The 21,060-nt window shown below is 36.0% G+C and overlaps 2 protein-coding genes across 15 annotated transcripts; one reads left to right on the top strand and one right to left on the bottom strand.

The window, feature by feature from the left end:
- On the top strand, nt 7,021-13,799 carry LOC109830243 (auxin response factor 7-like). The gene is made up of 14 exons (XM_020397456.1): nt 7,021-7,622; nt 8,478-8,593; nt 8,758-8,853; nt 8,936-8,992; nt 9,224-9,376; nt 9,483-9,567; nt 10,067-10,157; nt 10,299-10,463; nt 10,804-10,923; nt 11,013-11,088; nt 11,303-11,471; nt 11,805-12,361; nt 12,689-12,879; nt 13,324-13,799. The coding sequence occupies exons 1-14, from the start codon at nt 7,580-7,582 to the stop codon at nt 13,502-13,504; spliced, it is 2,100 nt and encodes a 699-aa protein (XP_020253045.1). The 5' UTR covers nt 7,021-7,579; the 3' UTR covers nt 13,505-13,799.
- LOC109830242 (RING-H2 finger protein ATL58-like) lies at nt 14,478-20,844 on the bottom strand. Of its 14 annotated transcripts, none has more exons than XR_002244241.1 (4): nt 20,052-20,107; nt 19,077-19,968; nt 18,512-18,570; nt 14,972-16,034 (listed from the first exon to the last, which is right to left on the bottom strand). XR_002244241.1 is itself a non-coding variant. In XM_020397455.1 (3 exons), exons 1-3 carry the CDS (start codon nt 20,256-20,258, stop codon nt 14,790-14,792), a joined length of 618 nt encoding a protein of 205 aa, XP_020253044.1. In that variant the 5' UTR covers nt 20,259-20,844; the 3' UTR covers nt 14,478-14,789. The 14 variants fall into 14 exon arrangements, 1 of the variants encoding a protein (XP_020253044.1); XR_002244246.1 differs by lacking the exon at nt 18,512-18,570 and having other exon boundaries at nt 19,077-19,181; nt 19,883-19,968; nt 20,052-20,081; XR_002244245.1 differs by lacking the exon at nt 18,512-18,570 and having other exon boundaries at nt 14,984-15,114; nt 15,994-16,034.

Below are 21,060 nucleotides of genomic sequence, written 5' to 3'. Positions count from 1 at the left end.
CAAATTTATACTACACTAATATAACTAATTGTATATATTTTAGACAGCACGGAACTCAATTTGTATCATAATCATTTTACTAAGATATATCACTTTTAAAAGAAAAAAAAACTCCTACGCTATCCTGCTAAAGTAAAGCAATTCACTTTCAAAAGATTATCAATTTCAACAATTATCTCAACTCTAATTAATAATTCCTAATTGAACAAACATGCATGAGCGAACAACACCATTTAATACAATACAAAGATACTAAAACGATAACTTATAAAGGCAACAATTTTTTAGGTATAATGAGCGTACAACAAATTCTTCAGTGATGATAATTAAAACATTTTCATTATTAAATGGGCTAAAAAACACTTAACATTTTTATTATGCACAAGTGAAAGTTTTCTTCTGAACTTTCCTATGTGACGTTCAAAACTAATTTTAAAACCATTTAATCCTTAGTATTTATTGAATTTATTGTTGAAGATACTAAGTCTATTTTAAATTTACTGTAAGTATATTTTCAAATAGAATTATGGTGGGTTAAATATATATTAAATTCAAAATATATTAAAGAGTAAAATGTTCTATAATTAGATTGGTGAATGTCGAGGAAAAATTCCAACATTTGTATAGCAGAGGATATCAATGAAACTTTTAGAAAATTGTGGGAATGTAGGTGCTGTGAAAAGCAAGTGAGGATATATAGGTGCAAATAAAGGGAAACTCTAAGGTATTTAAGCACTACTAAGAGAGATAAACGTGCATTGCACGTGGTTGTTTGTTAACTTAGTTGTAAAAATGTTTCTTTTAAATCTCAACCTGATGATCTAATATTATATGTGAATTAATACTTACATATATGTACATTCAGGTTTTATTTTTTGTGTCGTCGTGACCATAAGCAATGTAAGCTGCAAATTATTGGAAAAGATTATTTGCTTATAAACCATGAGCAATGTAAGCTACACATTATTTGAAAAGATTATTCACTCATATAACAACCAATTTCTTCAATGTCTCAAATATAATAATAAGCGATGACGTAAAATTCTTATGAAGTAAAAAAGAAAAGGGAAGAAAAGTCTTCTATCTTAATCCCTAATGACTGCAGAATAAGAAAACCTATCATCATTTACGAAAACTTCTCCATAAGTTTGCAAAGATAACTGCATTGAACTATTAGGTTGCTCAATTCTTATTACTTTAAAATTAATTCATCAAATCATTGAAATAGCTATTACATCCGTAATTCTTAAGTTATTTTGATATCTACTTCTCCAATCAAGAGTAAAAAAAGCAATTAGAGGGAAATTAGTACCTCAAATTGCTAATTATACCATTAACTTGAATGACTAATTTCAAATAACTTAAGATTGAGATACCTAACAATAATAATTCCAATGCTTTGATGGACTAATTTCAAAATATGAAAGGTTTAAGGGACTACTACAAAAAAATACTTCAATCAATTAATTTTTGTTAATAATTAACTAATTAAATAATTTGATATCAATCAATTGGTTAATATTACACGTGCAATGCATATTATATGTACAACTCTAATGTGCTCTAAGCTTCTTTCTACTCTTTAGTTGTTTACCAATTCTAATTAGATCAATTTTTTATTAATTGGTTTTGAATGGAGAGAACTTTAATTCGAAAGTTTAAGCTTCATTATACTCTTTAGTTGTCAATCAATTCTAATTAGATCAAATTTTTATTAATTAGTTTTGAATGAAGAAAGTTTTAATTCAGAAGTTTAATTTTAATTTAATAGTTTTAGTTGATAACTAATTATAATTAGGATAAAAATGTTAATATTAAAAAGGATTAAGGGTAAAATCACCGATAAAAGTTTTTGAAGAACTCCATTTTAAAGGAGTACGACTTACCCTTAATCTGAAGGTCTCACATGTGGGAACACTGAATTTTATTATTTTATTCTGCCGGAATAATAAAGGTCAGTTTGATGCCTGCTTTGGGGAGGGCAGATATAAACCGCCCATTAACGGATGCCGTCAAGTGGCAGACGGCGGGTTAGGAGCCCAAGGCGGCAGGGTACAGAGAAGACGTGCCGTCAGTTTTCGACGTTGCTCAGCAGTGGTTGTCCCGCCGGTGCAGCGTACTGGCAGCAGGATGCAACGCAAGACCCGTGCTGCCCTGTCCCCTCAAGGCACGCGATTTTACTGTTCAGCCCTTGGATTAAAACGAAGTTACGCATAAATTCTTCAAATTACTACAAAAATGATATTAACAGCAAAAGGTACTATCTATGGTAAATAATATCACGAATTCAGCAAAAGGTATCTATGGTGAATAGATTTTGTTGTTCAAAAAACAAATCTTATCAATATGGCTTTGACCTCTACAACAGCAGGCAAAATCCTCAATTTTTACTCCTGTTGATATCAGTTATTAAACCGAGGTTTATGTTAGAGTTATGAGAATGTTTAGGGTCATCAAACTTCATTAGATGACTGATTCCAAAGCCCGCTGTTTTTCCATGCGCATGAAAAACTCGTAAGAGGGCGGAGTTGGATTCTCCGTTTTATCCTCCAACGATCAAATCGGTATTTTAATCTTGAGTGGTAAAAATGGGACAATTGTATAGGTAGTTAGTCAACGTTGCTAAAAAGCAGAAGAAGTTACCCCATGCAGTGTAGCTCCCTTTTATAGCAGATCAGAGGGGTATGGAGGTAACTTTGATCAAGTCCAGTCAACCTGCTAAGTCAGCAAATACCTTCCAGGTGTCAGCTGCGAAAAAAAGTGAGTGATATGGTTATTTAATGAGGGAATGACAGTAGTACTTGGAGCTGACTGAGTTCAATAAGTCATAAAGACTATGATGCTAGAGTAATGATGATCTTGTCAGAGCAGTTAATGGCAGAGCAGTCAGCTAGCGAAAGGTTCGAGGTAAATGTCACCTTTCTTTTAGTTTGGTCAAGGGTCGAGAAACACTACCTTTTGACTGGCTGCGTAAGTTGTCGGCGCAGAGGGTGTAAGTTGTCGGCGCAGAGGGTCGATAGAGTGAGGTGGCCGACAAGTACCACATTTTTACTAGGCTCCGCAAGTTATCGGCCCGGAGGGTCGGCGAGTAGTTTAAGCCGTCTTGACTCCAATTCGTTTGATTAGGCAAGGGGTGAGACACATGTCGGCTTCTCTAGGGAGATTAGCCCTTGTTGATTTTCTAGGCTATAACAACTCCTATTTATTCCGTTGAAGGGTAAAAAACTGCTCATTGGATGTGGACTATTAGGAGGGAAACTTGGTTGATGTCATCATAGATTTTTAAATATTATTACGAAAACCGTACACTGTTGTGATAGTGTGTGTGTAGAGAGATGGGTATGCTTGATACCAAGCATAACTTTTTGTACTCGGTAGTGAGGTGACATATTCCACTCCACTCATTGAAATCGGGGCCCACATTCCCATGAATTGAGGAGTGGTTGAGAAATGGAATGAGTGAATGAGAATATGACACCTCACTACCAAGCACAAAATTTATGCATGGTATCAAGCATACTCATTTTNCATTTAACAAAATTATTTAATAATATTTTTTTAAAACTTCATTATAGTTTGTCATTACTTAAAATCCATAGGAAATAACATATCTTCTCTCCAAAATCAAAAAACAAGTTGCCCCTCACCCCAAGACTAAGTCAATAAGCCTACTACTCACAAAATCATAATTTATAAGCAAGCAAAACCTTCTAGCTCATGTCTATCCTCATCATTATACTTTATTTTCAAAACGCCCCCTCCTCTCCCTTAAAAAAAATCCTGAATAAACCCTTTTCTTCCCATCGTGGTCTTCCTCCTTTTTTGCATACCAGGCTTCGTTGCCGGTAATGACACAACCAGTTTCAAAAGAAAGCTTCCCTTGAAATTTCCCTCTTCAAAACAAAAAAAAAAAAATTGCAAAATAGACTGTTTTTGCTAATTATTTAGCAAAATAGACCGTTTTGCTAAATAATTAGCAAAATAGACATCTTTTTTGCCAACAGCCCAAAAAAGGTCTATTTTGTAAAACCGCTCAGAAAACATACGGGACTAGTAGTCCCATATGTTTTAATCACGGATTAGTAAAATTTTCTACTCAGAAAACATACGGGACTAGTAGTCTCGTATGTTACTCAGAAAACATACGGGACTACTAGTCCCGTATGTTTTCTGAGTCACTAATCCGTGATTAGTTGGTTCTAAACATACGGAACTAGTAGTCCCGTATGTTTTCTGAGCCTTATTTTTCAAAATCGATTTTTTTTTCAAAAGAGGTTTATTTTGCTAATTATTTTTTAAAATAGTCTATTTCGCTATATATTTTATAAAAATAGTCTACTTTGTAAATTGAATAATTTTTCAAAACAGACTCATTCGGATTTTTATTTTTCAAAATCGACCGTTTTTTCTTTTATTTATCAAAACCGACCGGATTTTGTGATTAGCAGGTTAATCACTATCCTAAATAGTCGGGGTTGCCAACCCCGACTATTTAGGAGGGTGTTAAACCCTAATTAAAGGCCTTAATTAGGGTTTAACACCCTCCTAAATAGTCGGGGTTGGCAACCCCGACTATTTAGGATAGTGATTAATATTTAGGATAGTGATTAATCTGCTAATCACAAAATCCGGTCGGTTTTGATAAATAAAAGAAAAAACGGTTGATTTTGAAAAATAAAAAACTAAATTGGTAGATTTTAAAAAATTGTTCGTTGTAAATTTTACTTAAAAAAAAGGAGAGAGAACATCATCAGTTTCTGCTCGCTCCTTCCTTTGTCATTCCATCAAACAAAATGCTTTTCAACCTCCATTCCCTGTTAGACCTCCACTACTGCTATCATCGGTGATGACGTCAGACCTTATCTCATTTCTATTGCCTCCACAACAACATCTGTGTCTAGAAGTTTCCAGAAGGACCACTTGACAACCCGTTCACCGCGTCCCGCATCCTCCTCCTCGGCTCCTCCGGCAACATTCACTTCCTCTCCTTCCTCCTCAAAATCTAACCAGCGCCTACTTCGACGTATTGATTGAGCTTGAGACGCCATTGAAATGGGTTGATGGGTTCTGAATAATTTGAGGAGAGGTTGATGAAGATGAGTTTGGTTTGGGTTATTTTAATTTGGGTTATTATGATTGACAACCGTTAATGTAAATCAACATGTAAAATGTACGTGCCAAAATTTAGATATTTTTCTTTTTTTTTTAATGCTTTCTGTGACTACTCTCCTATTTTTATGATTAGTTCAGTTTATCTAACAACATCATTAGTATCGTTAAAGTGGTTTTTTAAAGTACATAACGCTTTTTCAGTACGTTTGATTGCAAATGTCATTTTTTACCCAATCAACATGTTTTAAGTGATTGTTATCTGTTCAGATTACTATATTCGTGGCATGAATCTTAACAGTTTTACATTTTTCTTATTGTTTTTTTTTACAAATTTTTTGCCTTTTTAAGACATTGGTCTCTTAAATCTTCCATGTACTTTGATGTATGTTTCTCGACGGCCCGAATCATTAAAATTTCAGATAAGTCTTTTTAAATCATAAGAGTAACTGCAGAAAGAGACCTCCATTATTCTTTTAATTTAAATTTGTAAATCATGGTGCAGTTTAACTTTTAACCTAACAATGTTAATAACTAAAATATCCACAATAACAAAATTTCGGAGAATAATGACACAAATTGATTGTGGGATGTGAGTTTCAATCTTTTGTTTGTGGGTTCTAAGTTTAAACCCACTAAACAAGGGGAGGTAAAACGTATTCTTTTTAGAAAGAGGTAAATATATTGGGATGCAATAACTAGAATTTTAGCGCAAAAAGTTAAGGCCCTTTTCGGCAAATCGTACAAAATCATGCCAAAATCGGTCCTGGACCAATTTTAAGTTAAACTGATTTTAGTTTGAAACCGGAGAAAAGTGGTTCAAAATAGAACCATTTTAATGCCTCTTTTTTAGCCTAAGAAAACTTGGATCATAGCTTTGGCCTAGTTTTTCTAGGTCAGAAATCTTTTTAGAATTAGACTAGGTTTGAGTATAAAGTTAACAATTAGGAGGAATTGCCAAACGCTCCCTAGGTCTGATGGAATACTGCCTCAAATTTAACGTAAACTCGATGCACAAAACTATAAGAGAGAGGTTTAGCAATTTGAGAGTCCGAGCATCTCCAACAGCTTCCCCATTTTATTGGTTTTGTTATTTTTGGAGAATTTTGGGCTTTTTTTTAGTCCAACAGATTCTCTATCGCATTCCGTAATTTTTGCTGAGAGCTTTGTAATAAATGCATGATTTGTAAAAAATACAGGAATTTTCAGTTTTTGAGAGCTTTGTAATAAATGTAGGATTTGTAAAAAATGCAGGATTTATAAAAAATGAAGGAATTTTCGGTTTTTGAGGGCTAGTAATAAATACAGGATTTGTAATAAATGCAGAAGAATATGACTTTTTATTATTATAATAAATGTATGATTCTTCAAAATGAAAAAACTATTAGACCATCTCCAATGGCAAGACAAATATTGCCTTTCTCTCTCCTTCCACCTCACTTTATTCTCCCTCCACATCACTTGTCTTTTCCAATTGCCTTTCAACTCCACAACAACTAGTTTTTCAAAAGTTTTTCACTTTATCTTTCCTCCACAACTCCACAACAACTAGTTTTTCAAAAGTTTTTCACTTTATCTTTCCTCCACATCACTCAACCATCTTCGGACACGCGGGGCCCTTGGTGAAATTTAATCGGTAGGCAAAATTTGCTTTTTCTCTCCCCTACTTTTTATTTGCCTATCCACTTGCTTAGCCATTGCACCAAATAATTATCTCAATTGTTAGCCATTGCACTTCGTTATTTTGGAGAAATTTTCGGAGAAACTGTAGGAGACCACACCTAAAACAGACCCAAAAGTTTCACACGACCAACACGCTTATATTGTTCCCGCTGGCGCAATTTAACCGCGCAAATGCGCGAGAAAAAAAGGCGGAAAAGAGAAGGCAGAGGTGAGCAGCGGAAGCAGTAAGCAGCCGACAGCGGTTTCGCAGGGTACGTTGTAGGGTCTCGTAGCGGCAACAAACCAATTAAATCTTCTCTCTCTCTCTCTCTAACTCAAAAAGATCAACCTCCTCTCTCTCTCTCTCTCTCTCCACTCCTTCGGTCCTCTCTCTCTCTCTCTCTTCAAGATCGGCGAAATTCTCAGGCGAGCTAGAATTCAGGTCAAGGATCTTCTCTTTTCCGGTGCTTTTAGGAGGATTTTGTGGGGAATTTGGAGCGGATTGGGTCGGATCTCGTTTCCTCCAGGGTTTGGATCACGTGGGAGGTTTTGGCGTTAAAGATCGAGCTTACTGGAGCCGTTTCGTTAAGAATTGCTGGGGTTTTGATTTTGAGGCGGTAAAACCCTGGAATGTGGGAGTTAATGAGGTTTAATTGGAGTGAAGCTGAAGAGTTTGGGAATTTAATGAGGGCAGAGGAAATGGGGTAGCTGAAGCGGAGTAAATTGGTGGCTTTTGTTGTTCTTTGGTGAAAAGTTTTGATTTTTAGCGTAGTTAGTGATTGATTGGGGGGTTTCTGATTGAATTGTTATGGCGCTCGCCGGTTCTAATCATCAATCAGGAGCGAGGCTAGGTTCGAATTTCATTCTTTTATTTTATCGTTAAATCCTTTGCTCATTTTTTTGTGATTTTGTTTTTTTGGGTTTTTTCCCCCTTGCTGGGTTTTGTATGTTAGCTTGATTAAAATTTGGAGTACGAAGCAAAACATAGTACTCTGGTGTTTTTGGATTCGTTTTCTGTTGTAAAATTGCTTTACCCTTTGAAATTTTAGGATTCAGTGTAAGTTATGGATTTATTGGGTTTTTGTATTTTTTGTATAAATTTGTTTATCTTTTATTATTTCATTTTGATGTTTTCGTTTCTAGGAGATTGCTTGCTTGCTATGTTAGGTTGGTTCTATTTTAGGGTGAACAAAACTTTTTGACTAAAACATGGACTTAAGTTTTCATACGATCCACTTTTAAATTTAAAGAAAATTCTTCATCTTTTTGTTCTTCGGTCTTCTGGTTTTATATTGCATTTATCTCTTATATTGACTCTATTATTGGGCAGGTAACATGCTTTGATCTCACTGATAAAGTGTTGAAAACTACATTGACTGGCTTTACTAAATCTGATAAATTGTTATTCTTACTTTCTGCTCAATTATTTCATTTATGGTTGAAGTGTTTCCATGTTTGGCTAGCTTTGGTACTAGTCTCTTTTATAACCTTGGTTTTTATTTTTCTGCATTACTTGGTGTGTTCCTTGTGTCTTCTATAATTGAGTCCTGCTTCTCGTAATCGGAGGACTTTATTACTTGGGTGTACTTTAGATTGTATTTTCAGGAAATCTTGATATGAATGGTATGTATAATGGTTCCAGACTATTCTTCCAACAAACTTAATCTTGTTCCTTATCTTGCTAATGGACCCTTCTTTCATTTTAGGCGCCTCGGTTGATCTTTTATACAAGGAACTCTGGCATGCTTGTGCTGGACCTCTGGTTACAGTTCCCCGAGAAGGGGAACGAGTTTATTACTTTCCTCAAGGCCATATGGAACAGGTATTGCAAGTTATGCAATGTTTTGTTCTTTTAAAGTTTATGTATATGCATGGCTTGCCTCCATTATTGCATTCCGTATTTTCTTATAAGTGGATTGAAGCCTGATATTGAGTTATTTGTGATTACTGTTTCTGAATTTGTTTGTATTTTCTACCTTTTTGTAGCTTGAAGCATCTACACATCAAGGGCTTGATCAGCAGATGCCCTTGTTTAATCTACCATCAAAGATCCTCTGTAGGGTCATGCATGTTCAGCTTCGGGTAAGGTCTCTTTTGCGCATTTTTTGCTCTATTTTTCTTTGATCCAATTTACTTAGTTTTTCAGCTTATTTCAATATTGTAGGCTGAAGCAGATAGTGATGAAGTTTATGCACAGATTACTTTGCTACCTGAACCAGATGTGAGTTTTCTTCTTATGAGTTTCTGCATCCTGCTTGATCACAGTGGTATATATAGAACAATATCTGACTTGTATAATTAATTCCATCCATGAATGCTTCTTTGTTAACTAGTACTTTAAGTATACTTATGTTAACCAGACATGAGTATACTTATATTTTGTTACATGATTCTCTCATTCGTCATAATCATTTTTGCAATTTATATTGACGTCCTTTAAACTTTTGATCAGCAAGGAGAGATCACTAGTCCAGATCCTCTGCTTCCTGAACCAGAAAAATGTACAATTCATTCATTTTGTAAAACACTTACTGCTTCAGACACAAGCACCCATGGGGGATTCTCAGTACTAAGGCGGCATGCCGATGAATGCCTACCTCAATTGGTAAGTTTTATAGAAAATGTATGCTCATCATCACAATTGGAGAAGTCCTTTAGTATTTTACCTTTTTGCCTTACCTTATACCAAGTTGGTTTCCTCTTTTTTCTAGGACATGTCACAACATCCACCTTGGCAAGAACTGATTGCCACAGATCTTCATGGGAATGAGTGGCATTTCCGTCACATATTTAGAGGTTTACTTTTATGTACTGCTTTAATATTGTATCTTTATTATCTTGTACCGTAGTACTTCATGGGGATGATTTATATTGATCAAAAGATATTTGCATTAATGAAATATGTTAGTTTTTTTAATCCAAAACTTACTTGCGGGTCCCTGGATAGACCTGTAAATTTTATTAATAGAGATGGCATAAATAGCCATAAAAAATTACAAACTGGAGCATCAGAGGATAGTTCTTTGGAAGTATAAGAAAACAGAATATTGAAATTTGTCACTTAGCATGATACGACTAGAGCCAATCTCTTGCAATTATTGCTAAGGTCTTGCAAGCAGTACTTGTAAAACCAAAACTAGTTTACAGCATTTGGTTGAGATACTCACTTCGACTTAAATGCTGAATATGTCTCTAATGTCCAGTGCATAGGTATTAATTGGTGCTGTGCTTTAACAAGGATATCAAAAGCGGTTGAAAATGAATAAAATTATAAGTTGCATTTCCATCTCTGCAGGGCAGCCTAGGCGACATCTGCTCACTACTGGCTGGAGCGTCTTTGTTAGCTCAAAGAGATTGGTAGCAGGCGATGCATTTATCTTCTTGAGGTAAACACTATCCTCTCCTCCCATACATTTCGTTAAAATTTATCACTCATGCTGTGGAAAGTTGGTTTTGTGTTGAGCAAGCTTTTTTGGAGGCTTCAAGGAGTCCGTTGCTGCGCTTAATACATATTCTCATTTGTGCAGAGGTGAGAATGGAGAACTGCGTGTAGGTGTAAGGAGGCTTATGAGACAATTAAATAATATGCCATCATCTGTTATATCAAGCCACAGTATGCATCTTGGAGTTCTGGCTACTGCATCACATGCCATATCTACTGGCACACTTTTTTCTGTCTTCTACAAGCCAAGGTTCGAGATCTAACTTAACTTTTTTGTTTTTTCAAGATTACTATTTTTTTATATGGCTTTAGTAAGTATTATACTATAATATACTAAACACAACCACAAACCTCTCTCTTTTCGCACACAGAAACACAAGCACAAGCACAAGCATTCTTGCCCTCTGTGCTTGTTTGCCAAACACATGGGGACAACTTCCTGAGTTGGAAGTCTAGAAAATTTTCAAGATCTTGGCTTTTCTTAGCATGGCTTGTGGTTGAATACATATAATTTTATTTAGCATTTTGTCTATACTTGTCCTTTCCATCATGCTTGTTGTTTGAAAAGCCATGCCTTTTTTGAATTGCAGAACAAGTCGTTCTGAGTTCATCATTAGTGTCAATAGATATCTCGAAGCCAAAAGTCAGAGGCTGTCTGTTGGAATGAGGTTTAAAATGAGATTTGAGGGCGATGAAGCTCCTGAAAGAAGGTATTATCCACAATTGGCGAAGTGATCTTAAAGCTTCGAAGAAAGGCATTATTTTTCATCAAATGAAATTTCGTTTTACTGTTTACCAGGTTCAGTGGTACTATAGTTGAAGTTGACGACCCAGGATTATCTAGATGGACAGATTCTGAGTGGAGATCTTTGAAGGTAGCTCAAGTTTGTTACTAGCTTGTATCTCTAAAAGCACAAGCGTCTAGTAACTCCTTTGACCATGGATTCATGGAAAGCCCCTTTTCTTGTTATACAGTGTGCTTTTCTAGCTAATATTCATTCTATTAACATAATCATTTACTATGTTCTTAACTTGTTCTGTTCCTTCTGGCTCCTTGTTTTTTTTACTCTAATGTGTGAAGTTGTGCAGGTTCAATGGGATGAACCATCATCCATTGTACGTCCAGACAAAGTTTCACCATGGGAAGTGGAGCCACTTGTTGCATCTCCTCCACCAGCTTCACAACCGGTACAGAGAAATAAACGTGCCAGGCCACCAATTTCTCCCTCTAGCGCCCCAGATCTTCCTTCTCATTTTGGTATATAATCAGTTTTATCCTGTTTTATAGTTACCCCATCATGTTTATAATACGATTATTCCTGTTTCATCTAGAATTTGCTAGAGTTGCGATTGAGATCATACTTGATGAGTTATGCTACTTTTTGTTTTTAAACTCTTGCTTGGAGTGTAGTCTCCTGTTTCTTCTTTTCTGTCTTGATGCCTTGCCCTATTGGGTATATATGGCTTTTCACTGAGAATCATCCAGCATATGTTCTTACTTTGAGATGCTAGTGGCAGTCATTTACTTAATTTATCTTGTCATTCTTTCTAATGTTCTTTCATGTAGTCTAATCTTTCTTTGTATTCACAGGAATGTGGAAACCCCAAACTGATACTACTAAGACTTTCTCATTTTCGAGACTTCAACGAAACAGTGAATCCTATCCATTTTCAACTCCCTCGCCTCTTTTCTCACCAACATCAAAACCTAGTTCTGTTGGATTCAATGGCAACACAACACCATCGCTAATTCCCACCAGTCCTGGATCTGCTGGATTCAATGGGAGCTCTGGACCTTTATCAATGTACTGGCCATCTCGTGCAGATTCTCAAACTGAATCATTCTCAGCTAGCATTACCAAAGAACCAACTAGGAAGAAGCAGGAATCAAACAGCGGCAATAGCTGTCGTCTCTTTGGAATCCTGTTAGAGAGTTCAACTACTGCAGAAGAATCTTCACCAGTGGCTACCACTTCTGTAGTTGCAGAGGACCAACCATTGGCTTCTCAGGACTTCGATTCTGAGCAGCAATCACATCCTTCAAATGCTAACCACTCTGATGTCCCTGCAGTTAGCAGTGAGCCTGAGAAATCATGCCTTAGATCGCCCCAAGAGACTCAAAGTAGGCAACTACGGAGCTGCACCAAGGTGAATTAACTAAATTAATATCACAGCTCTTGCTAACCCATCCCTGTATTCAAAAAAAAAGGGGGGGGGGATCCCATAGAGATTCTCAATAGAAAATTAGATAGGGAGGTCATAGGATTTGATGTGTCCCCAGCATAAATCTTAAAGCTGGTGGTTGATAAACTATCCAACTTTAAGGTTCTCCTGTGACATGTCACCTCCTGTTATTCTAAGTGTCTACATCCGGATAAAATTTTCTAAAAAGGACCTCATATATGATTTTTTAATAGTTTAAAAGAGAGTTAATCTGAGTTAGGGAATTCTGATATTAATGTCTTGGTATAACAGGTGCACATGCATGGGATGGCTGTTGGCAGGGCAGTGGACTTAACAAGATTTGATGGTTATGAGGATCTCCTCCACAAGCTTGAAGAGATGTTCAGCATTGAAGGAGAGCTCACCAGTGCTGTTAAGAAGTGGCAGGTTGTCTACACCGATGATGAAGATGACATGATGCTGGTCGGCGATGATCCCTGGAAGTAATTTCCTTTTGACCCTATCCATTTCAATTTATATATATAAAAAAACTACTTTATAAGAGTATACTTACAAAAGCACCTGTGTGTCTTGCACAAAACCATGCAAACTTATGCATTTATAAAAAACCTCCTGAACTTTCAAAATTATACAAAACCCTGATTGAACTATTGGAAATTTTCATAGATGGCCTTAACATGAAGGGTAAAAGGTATATACTGTCCTGATTATTCCAAAAGCTCTCAGCAAAACCAAATGTGCACAAGGGCACATGACAACTTAAAGTAACTGTATTAACCAGTCCAGAGAGGCTTTCTCCAACTTTAAAGTTTATGGCGTCTTGTGCAAACCACATCATAGTTAACGGGTTTTTTTTGGTGATAATTTTCCCTCAAGTAATTTGTCTAACTTTAATTTTTCTCACATCCAATTTAACACAAGTGCAGTGAGTTCTGCAACATTGTGAGAAAAATCTACATCTGCACTTGCGAGGAGGCCAAGCAACTGTCTCCCAAATCAAAGCTCCCAATCTTCAAAGGCGAGGGGATCAGTGATAATTCTGATGCTGACGCCACGAGAAACGATTATGACGACCAACCGAAAGATTTACAAGATAAGGATTCCTGAATGCTGATTTTGTGATCTCTTTGAAATCACCAAAAACCCTAGCTCAGCTAATCATCAGCTTGTGGGCCAAGGGACGGGCCCTTGCTTTAACTTTTTCAATGTGAATTTGTTGTTTTTGTGGAGTCATGGTTGGAGGCAAGAAAGGGAAATAGCAGGTGTGTGGGTTGTCATGCTTTTTTTGGAGGGATATGATGTTATCTTTTGGTTAGGCCAAGTCAGAAAGAAAGCTAAGAGTATGGGTGTTGTCTGATCTGTGTTTTGGTATAACAAAAAGTATCGGTATTATTATACTCTAGTAGAATTCCTTTTTCACTTTTTTGGCGTAATACTAGGCTGATGCGTAATATATAATATAATATATATATATATATATATAATAATATATATATATATAATATATTATATATATATATATAGAGAGCAGCAGAGATATCGATAACTTTTCGGGACTTGACGAGATTACGTCTCTCCCTGTTTACTACCCTTAAGGTCACTTCCTTCGATGTGCGTGTTTTACTATTATTATTATTCTCTCACGAGATAGAGAGAGAAGCAAAGCAAGATATTAATGATATTCTTGACAAAGAGATATTCCCTTCAACAATGATGTAGCATAATCCTCACCATGTAAAATTTTCTCTTCTACTTTATTCTCTCATTCATGTGGTGAGGATTGTGCCACACTCATTGTCAAGAAGGAAAATCCTCTCCTATGACAAGGAGACCTATTAATCTCATATATATATATATATATATATATATATATATATATATATATATATATATATATATATATATATATATATATATATAGTAATGCTGTGTATAATGAGGCATCTGCGAATCAAACTTAAGCAACGTATGAGTCATATTAAAATCTTTTAATCATTCGGATCACCTGCGGTGCTCATGTGTCATGAATATCCTCATTGTAAGGGTCATTGTCAGGCCTGTGCATTGAGTAACGTTTAGATACCAAAACATTTATCTCTCTTCCTACATACATACATATACATGTACTAAATTAATTGAACACATCTCCAACTTACTTATCTTTGTTCTGTCTACATACAGAGAAGCTACGAGACAATTAGCAGACCCATGAACTTTGAACTTTTTTTATTCTCAGGGTCGACAAAAGTTCCATACTCTACACGAGTAGATTATACCCAGATCGGAGATGTAAACAATCACCCTAACCTCTTACCTATATCCAAATAAACTCAAACACAGAAATAAAAACATGAAAATTTTACATATTACACTTTCCTACATTTCTAGGGTTCTACTCAGAGCTCCTATGGCTATCAATATCAATCACAACAGATCCTTCACCAGAACGCGTACTTTCAGCAGCATCACATACTCCTTCCCTCTCCGCTCCATTTTCTTGAGATTGTTCTTGCACTTGATCTTCATTGACTTGGACTTCATGATCTTGTTGATCGGTAGAAGATTTAGTTGAGGTAAGAAGTGAGACTCGACAGAGTGGGCAAGTTGTATGAGTGGAAAGCCAGTGGTCGATACAGTCAACATGAAAGGTGTGGCCACAGAAGGGTATTCGTTGAAGCCTGTCCTCTGCTTGGTAGTCACCTAAGCATACAGAGCATCTAGAAGAGGATGGAAAATTTGAGTATGATTGGAGAACGCAAGTTATCTTAGATATTATCGGACAAACATTATATTTACCCCATTGCATCATATGATATGATACTATATACTTACACAGACAGCGTTGTCAAAGCGCAAGGCTCTTATACAGACACCATTGTCAAGGCTCAAGGCGCAAAGAGCTGCGTGTCAGTCCTAACATGCTTAATGTGATGCAAATGAGATAGTCTTATAAAGTGTCAAATATCATAAAAGAACTGAAGCAAACAAAACGGGAGCTATGCAGATTGCTATACTTATTGGGCTATAAGAAATTGCCCAGCCAATACAGAAAACGGAGGGACAAACTTTCTGCTATGTTCAAGTGGTAGCTGGAAACTAAGCAGAATACAATAGGCGCATTCGCTTAGATATGCATTTGTTTTACATTTGTATTTTATATCAAAATTATCTCATCCATAAGCTGGTTACCATTTAACTGGGCTTGGTCTGGTAGGGGAGTTTGATTAGGGAAGGGGAGGGGAGGGGAGTGCAATAAGGTGGAGGGACGCACATTCCTTTTAACCTTCGTGTTTGGTTGAAAGGGAGCCAGGGAAGGTGAATCCTTATTAAAATCACTCTCCTATTTGTGACTTCCCAAAACAAGAGGGATTTTTCTGTAAGTTTTTAGTTCATTTTTCATTGTCCTTCCCCTGCCTGCACCTCACATCACCATCCAAAACTCCCTACCAAACATGACTTTTAGTTTCGTCCCTCCCCTCCCCTCCTGTCATACCAAACCTTGCCTTGAATAAATCAAATTAATAATGGCCTAATCTCAGAAAACAAAAAGAAATGCATCACTGAGGAGTGAGACCTTGGAGATTATGAAATCTTACCACATCCAGCAAATCTCAACTCTCTCTAATTCCTCAGTGTTCTGCAAAGATACACAAAATTTACATGTCTCCTGAATTTGAGGAAAGTTTAGGCATCATCAAACTTAAGTAATTGCACAGTCCATTAGTGATTTGATACACAATAATGTTCATATTGCAATATCTATAGCTATTCACTACTCAGAAGTTCTCTTTGAATTACAACAATCATGTCAGATCAAAGACAAAACTGCCCACAATACATGAAGATAGAAACTTGTTCTCTACGTGCATAGTACAACTCATTATTTGCAAATAAGTCGTAGCCATTTGCTAACTTTCTGCCGCTTCTAATTGGTAAGTCCTCAAAATATATGCATGTATCAAGTATGACATCATGTTGTGCCTGGTTTATAGATTGAATGCCTGTTTTATTTCAGTGCCATGCTAGACTTTGCCTATACCCGCACAAAATATGACCCAACACAAATAGAGCATGATTGGAAGGCCGAAATAGAATACCAGAATAGGATTGAAATAGATATGTAGAACATATAAGCTAAGTACTAATAAACAATCTCACGTCAATTTCTCGATTGTACATATGAGGTTGTTTAACAAACAACATAGTATGCACTTAAACAAAATTGACATTATATAATATTTCTAGCTCTGGCAGTTCATGGACATTCCACCTATAGGTGCTTTCTGTTTATCAACACACACTGAATAACTCTCTTGTGAGAACAAGGGAAAACCATAGAGAGTTAGAGAGGCCTATGGAAAGAGATCCTTGACTTGATGTTGCGAGATTCTCATCGAGGAACTGCAAGAGCGAATCTGGAGAAACAAAAGAAAATTCCCAAACCCGCAAAAACCCTAAAGCCGCGAGAGGAGAGGAGAGGAGAAAGGAAGCTTGAGGTGAGCAGGGGGGCTGGGGGTGGGGGAATCCTCAATTCCCAAAGCCTAAAGACGCGAGAGGAATTTGAGTAGTGGGGGATCACGCATTTTTTACTCGTCGGGCTCTTTTATTTGTTGGGCTCAACTTTTCTAGAGGAAACATGGATAACTCCCAACATTGGTAAATAACTGTAGTTATTTTCTATTATTTATTATAGTACTTGAAGATAAAAAGATATCCTACGTACTTTAGGAATATGCTAAACATATCCTTAGCATATTCCTTTATACCCTCAATCATATCTAATCATATACCTTGGTCATACCTAATCATATTCCTGATATCTAATCATCTCTCTAAAGCCTCTCCATCTTATATTCTCAATATACCCTTCCTAACATACTATTATTCTCAACACTCCTTGAGCTGGAGCATACACTACATTTCGGTAGCTAACCACAAAGGTTTACCAACATTTGAGTAAAACGTTGGGATTTATCCACGTTTCCTCTAGAAATGTTGACAAATAAAAACCCCATAAGTAAAAAGAGCCCAATTCCATGAACTCCCCCACCACTCCAATTGCTCTCACGGCATCAAATTCATCTCGTGCCTTTAGGGTTCGGATTTTTTCCATCTAGTTTCTCCCTTCCAGTTACACGTCATGAATCCCAGTGACATCAAGTCAAGGATCTCTGTCAGTTGAAGATGCAAACACCAAACTGTTTTATATGTCTATGACTATTAAGGAAGCATATACGGTAAACAAGAGTATAAAAAAGTGGACTGGTTAAGCTCTAGAGATTAATCAGGTGAAACGGGTTACCAACAAGAACTGTTGCGCTAGATAGGCATTCAGCAACATACAATAAAAAGCTAGTAGATGGTCAAATTTCGGAAACTACATATAAGAAGGTAAATGTTTTATTTCTTTAAATTAGTACCAAAGCTCCTACATAAAATAAATTAAAATCTGTAGAGTACCCTATGCCTTCTTGTTATTTTTTTAAAGAAACCATGTTTTAACTATAAGAAACAATATTACGTAGGCATTCAATAACATACAATAAAAAGCTAGTAGATGGTCAAATTTCGGAAACTACATATAAGAAGGTAAATGTTTTATTTCTTTAAATTAGTACCAAAGCTCCTACATAAAATAAATTAAAATCTAAATTAAAATCTGTAGAGTACCCTATGCCTTCTTGTTAGTTTTTTTAAAGAAACCATGTTTTAACTATAAGAAACAATATTACGAAAGAAAACGACGAAGTTTCAGGCAGGTTAGCAATGCAGGCCCAACCTGATTGTTTTAATTTTATTAAAGCTTAAATCGAATCTAGGGTTCTGACCCTACGTACACTATCTTTAAGCAATTTTGGACGTTTGGGAAACCCGATTCTGAAGGTGGACTATCTCATCATTGAAACAATTGCCTCATTAAAAATCAATCAAAATTCACTAGGCTCATCTCCATGGTTGAGGCTTTTGTCCAACTTATCCTCAAAACTAACCCTTTTTACAACGATCAAAATCACGAGCATTCCCTAGATAATTCTTTAATTCGATTCTTAGCAACAGAAACCATACTAATGACATCAAATGGTTGTCCCTGAAAACCATTTGATGAAAACTTACCGAAACATCCACACATAGTACCAGTCCTTGATCAAATATGTCTTGTGTGGCATGGAAACCTTCAATAATGCACACAAAGAGTATTTAGTATCTTTGGACCCGCAGTTTCGACCCCGATTTAATTTAAACATGAAAAATTACAGGTATCAAGTTTTGGCATGCATAACTGACGTGACCAAAACTTGATCTTTTTTTATAAATAAAATCACAAGTTGGTTATCACAAAACTTTAAAAAAGATTTTTTAAAAACGTCATTGCAGCAATTAAACCAAAGACATCAACCAAAAAATACCTAGACTACGATAAAGACACAGATATTTTCCATAAAAGATATATGATTAACTCCTTTAATTGCAATTGCACAAAAAATCATTTAGAATAAAGGTCAAATATCAGGAAACACGTTTTTGTATCAGATGAAGTTCTGAATATAACTATGGAGCTTCTATCAAGAGAATTTACTGTATCAAAAAGAACAATAAACCTCCTATCTAATATCTAAAGAATGAAAGTGACAGATAATTAAGAGCTAATGACAGATGAACAGTCTGAAAGAAGACTCACAGTATCTTCGATCAAGATACCAGCACCTCTTTGAACAATGTTCATCTCTTCATGAATTGAATCAGTCTCGTCACATAATTAAGTGAAAAAACTAAGACGTCAAGCCTGCATAAAAAACATTATCTCCAAACCTCTCTAATTTGAGGAAGAGTTTACATCATGACTAAAATGTAAATTCACAAGACAAAAGAGTCGACAAGCAAAAGAGTAATATTCAACATGTCCTTCAGAGTGATTATGTAGGTAATTGCACATACAATAAATAACCTCACACTTCTAATGAAATCCTGAACGGTAAGAAACTCAATTGAGATTTGAAAAAGAAAACAAACACAAAGTCTCATCTTTCTCCATCGAAGTAATAGAAGGGTACAAACCTTTGAGTAGTCATCAATATAGATTTAACCCTCTACATAGTCCTAGAACCCTGTCCAGAAAAAATATTTGTAACACAAGGGATCACCATAAAGTCTAGAAGGTTAGCAGTTAGACGAGACACAACTCTTCTTGTTCAAATTCATGTAACAAACAAGCAACTCCCAACAAACTCCCAATATTTTAAGGTTTATCTTTCAATAAATAACCACAAGAAACATCTTTATAGGCTTTGGTTGTACATCTGAGCTAAGGTTGGATTTATAAGACCAACCTCACATCCCAGCTAAAATTGCGATTTATTTGTGCCGGGTGCAAAAACCAAACTAAGGAGCATAGGATCATACGAAAACCACAAACACAATGTTCCAACATTAATAACAACATAATTTTATCACAGCAATATAAGCAGCAATGAGAGATTACTCAACTGTGTTTCCCTGATCAAGAAGCTCTCCTTGAACACGACCACCGGGAGCATCTCCCTCACTTCCTTTTTTATGCCGCAATTCGAAGACTGGCAAATGACCAAAAGAAAGAATAAATTAAAAAAAACTCATTAAACACAGTAAAGATTTAATACAACAAATCAATGCTTACTATTGAGATCTCTCCTCCCAAATTTGAGGCTCTCATTCTCATAGATTGCCAACTGGCTCTCCTTCTCCTCAAGTAGCAAACATAGAACAGCAACAAGAGGATAAAAGTGAAGAAGACTGGCACTGAGAAGATGAAAGCCTGGTATAGATTTAGCTCAGGGGATGCATTTGAACACAAAGTGGGATGGTCTGAAGAATTACAAGACATCACCAAAATCTTTTGAAAAAACTTAAAACTTTTGAGAACTCCAAGGAGATGTTAATGTTTTTGGAAAATTTAAGAGAAACCAACAACAAATTAACTTCAGGAACAGATAACTCAGGAGAAAACTTGAAAATTTTGAAAATACCCAGATAAGAAAAGGGAATTAAAAACCTTCAAATATCCAAATGTGGAGAAAAGTAGGAATTTTGAGATGCCCAGGAATTAAAAGCCTTCAAAACCCATAGAAATCTATACAAAACTTGAAAAAATGAGATACCCAGATTGAGAGAAGTGAGGAATTTGGACTAAAAATGTGGATTTTATAGCCAAGAAACCAAAATTGTCCATGGAACTTTCAACTGACACAAAAAGATCAAAATTTTAAGGGAGGAGAAGAATATAGAGGGATTTGATTTGAGAGAGGACAAATCAATTGAGTGATTAGCACAAGGACTATTTTGATCGGATCTAAAGACCTGGGGCTTTATCTGGGCCTCACTTTCTCTGATTGGAATAAAAATTGAGTTAATGCGATAAGGACATCTCAAATAAATGTTGATTTTGTAGGTTTACTTTTAGGCTGTGTTTGTTTATAAAAAAACAAGTTGGAAAGAAGTGGAAAGACACTGTTGTTGCTGATAGTGTGATTCCGTGGACGTTGGATTCAGACTATATGGGGATCTTGACAAGTGCCGGTCTACTTCAGGATATGTGTTTACATTGACAGTAGTACCGGTATGTTAGAGATGTACACTTTAGTCTACAATGGCTCTCTCTACTACAGAGACGGAGTATATGACGGTGA

Source organism: Asparagus officinalis, chromosome 2 (genome assembly GCF_001876935.1).
Source record: "Asparagus officinalis chromosome 2, Aspof.V1, whole genome shotgun sequence".
NCBI classification, from domain to species: domain Eukaryota; kingdom Viridiplantae; phylum Streptophyta; class Magnoliopsida; order Asparagales; family Asparagaceae; genus Asparagus; species Asparagus officinalis.
The sequence above is the reverse complement of the archived record's forward strand: the minus strand, read 5'-3'. Positions and strand labels throughout refer to the sequence as shown.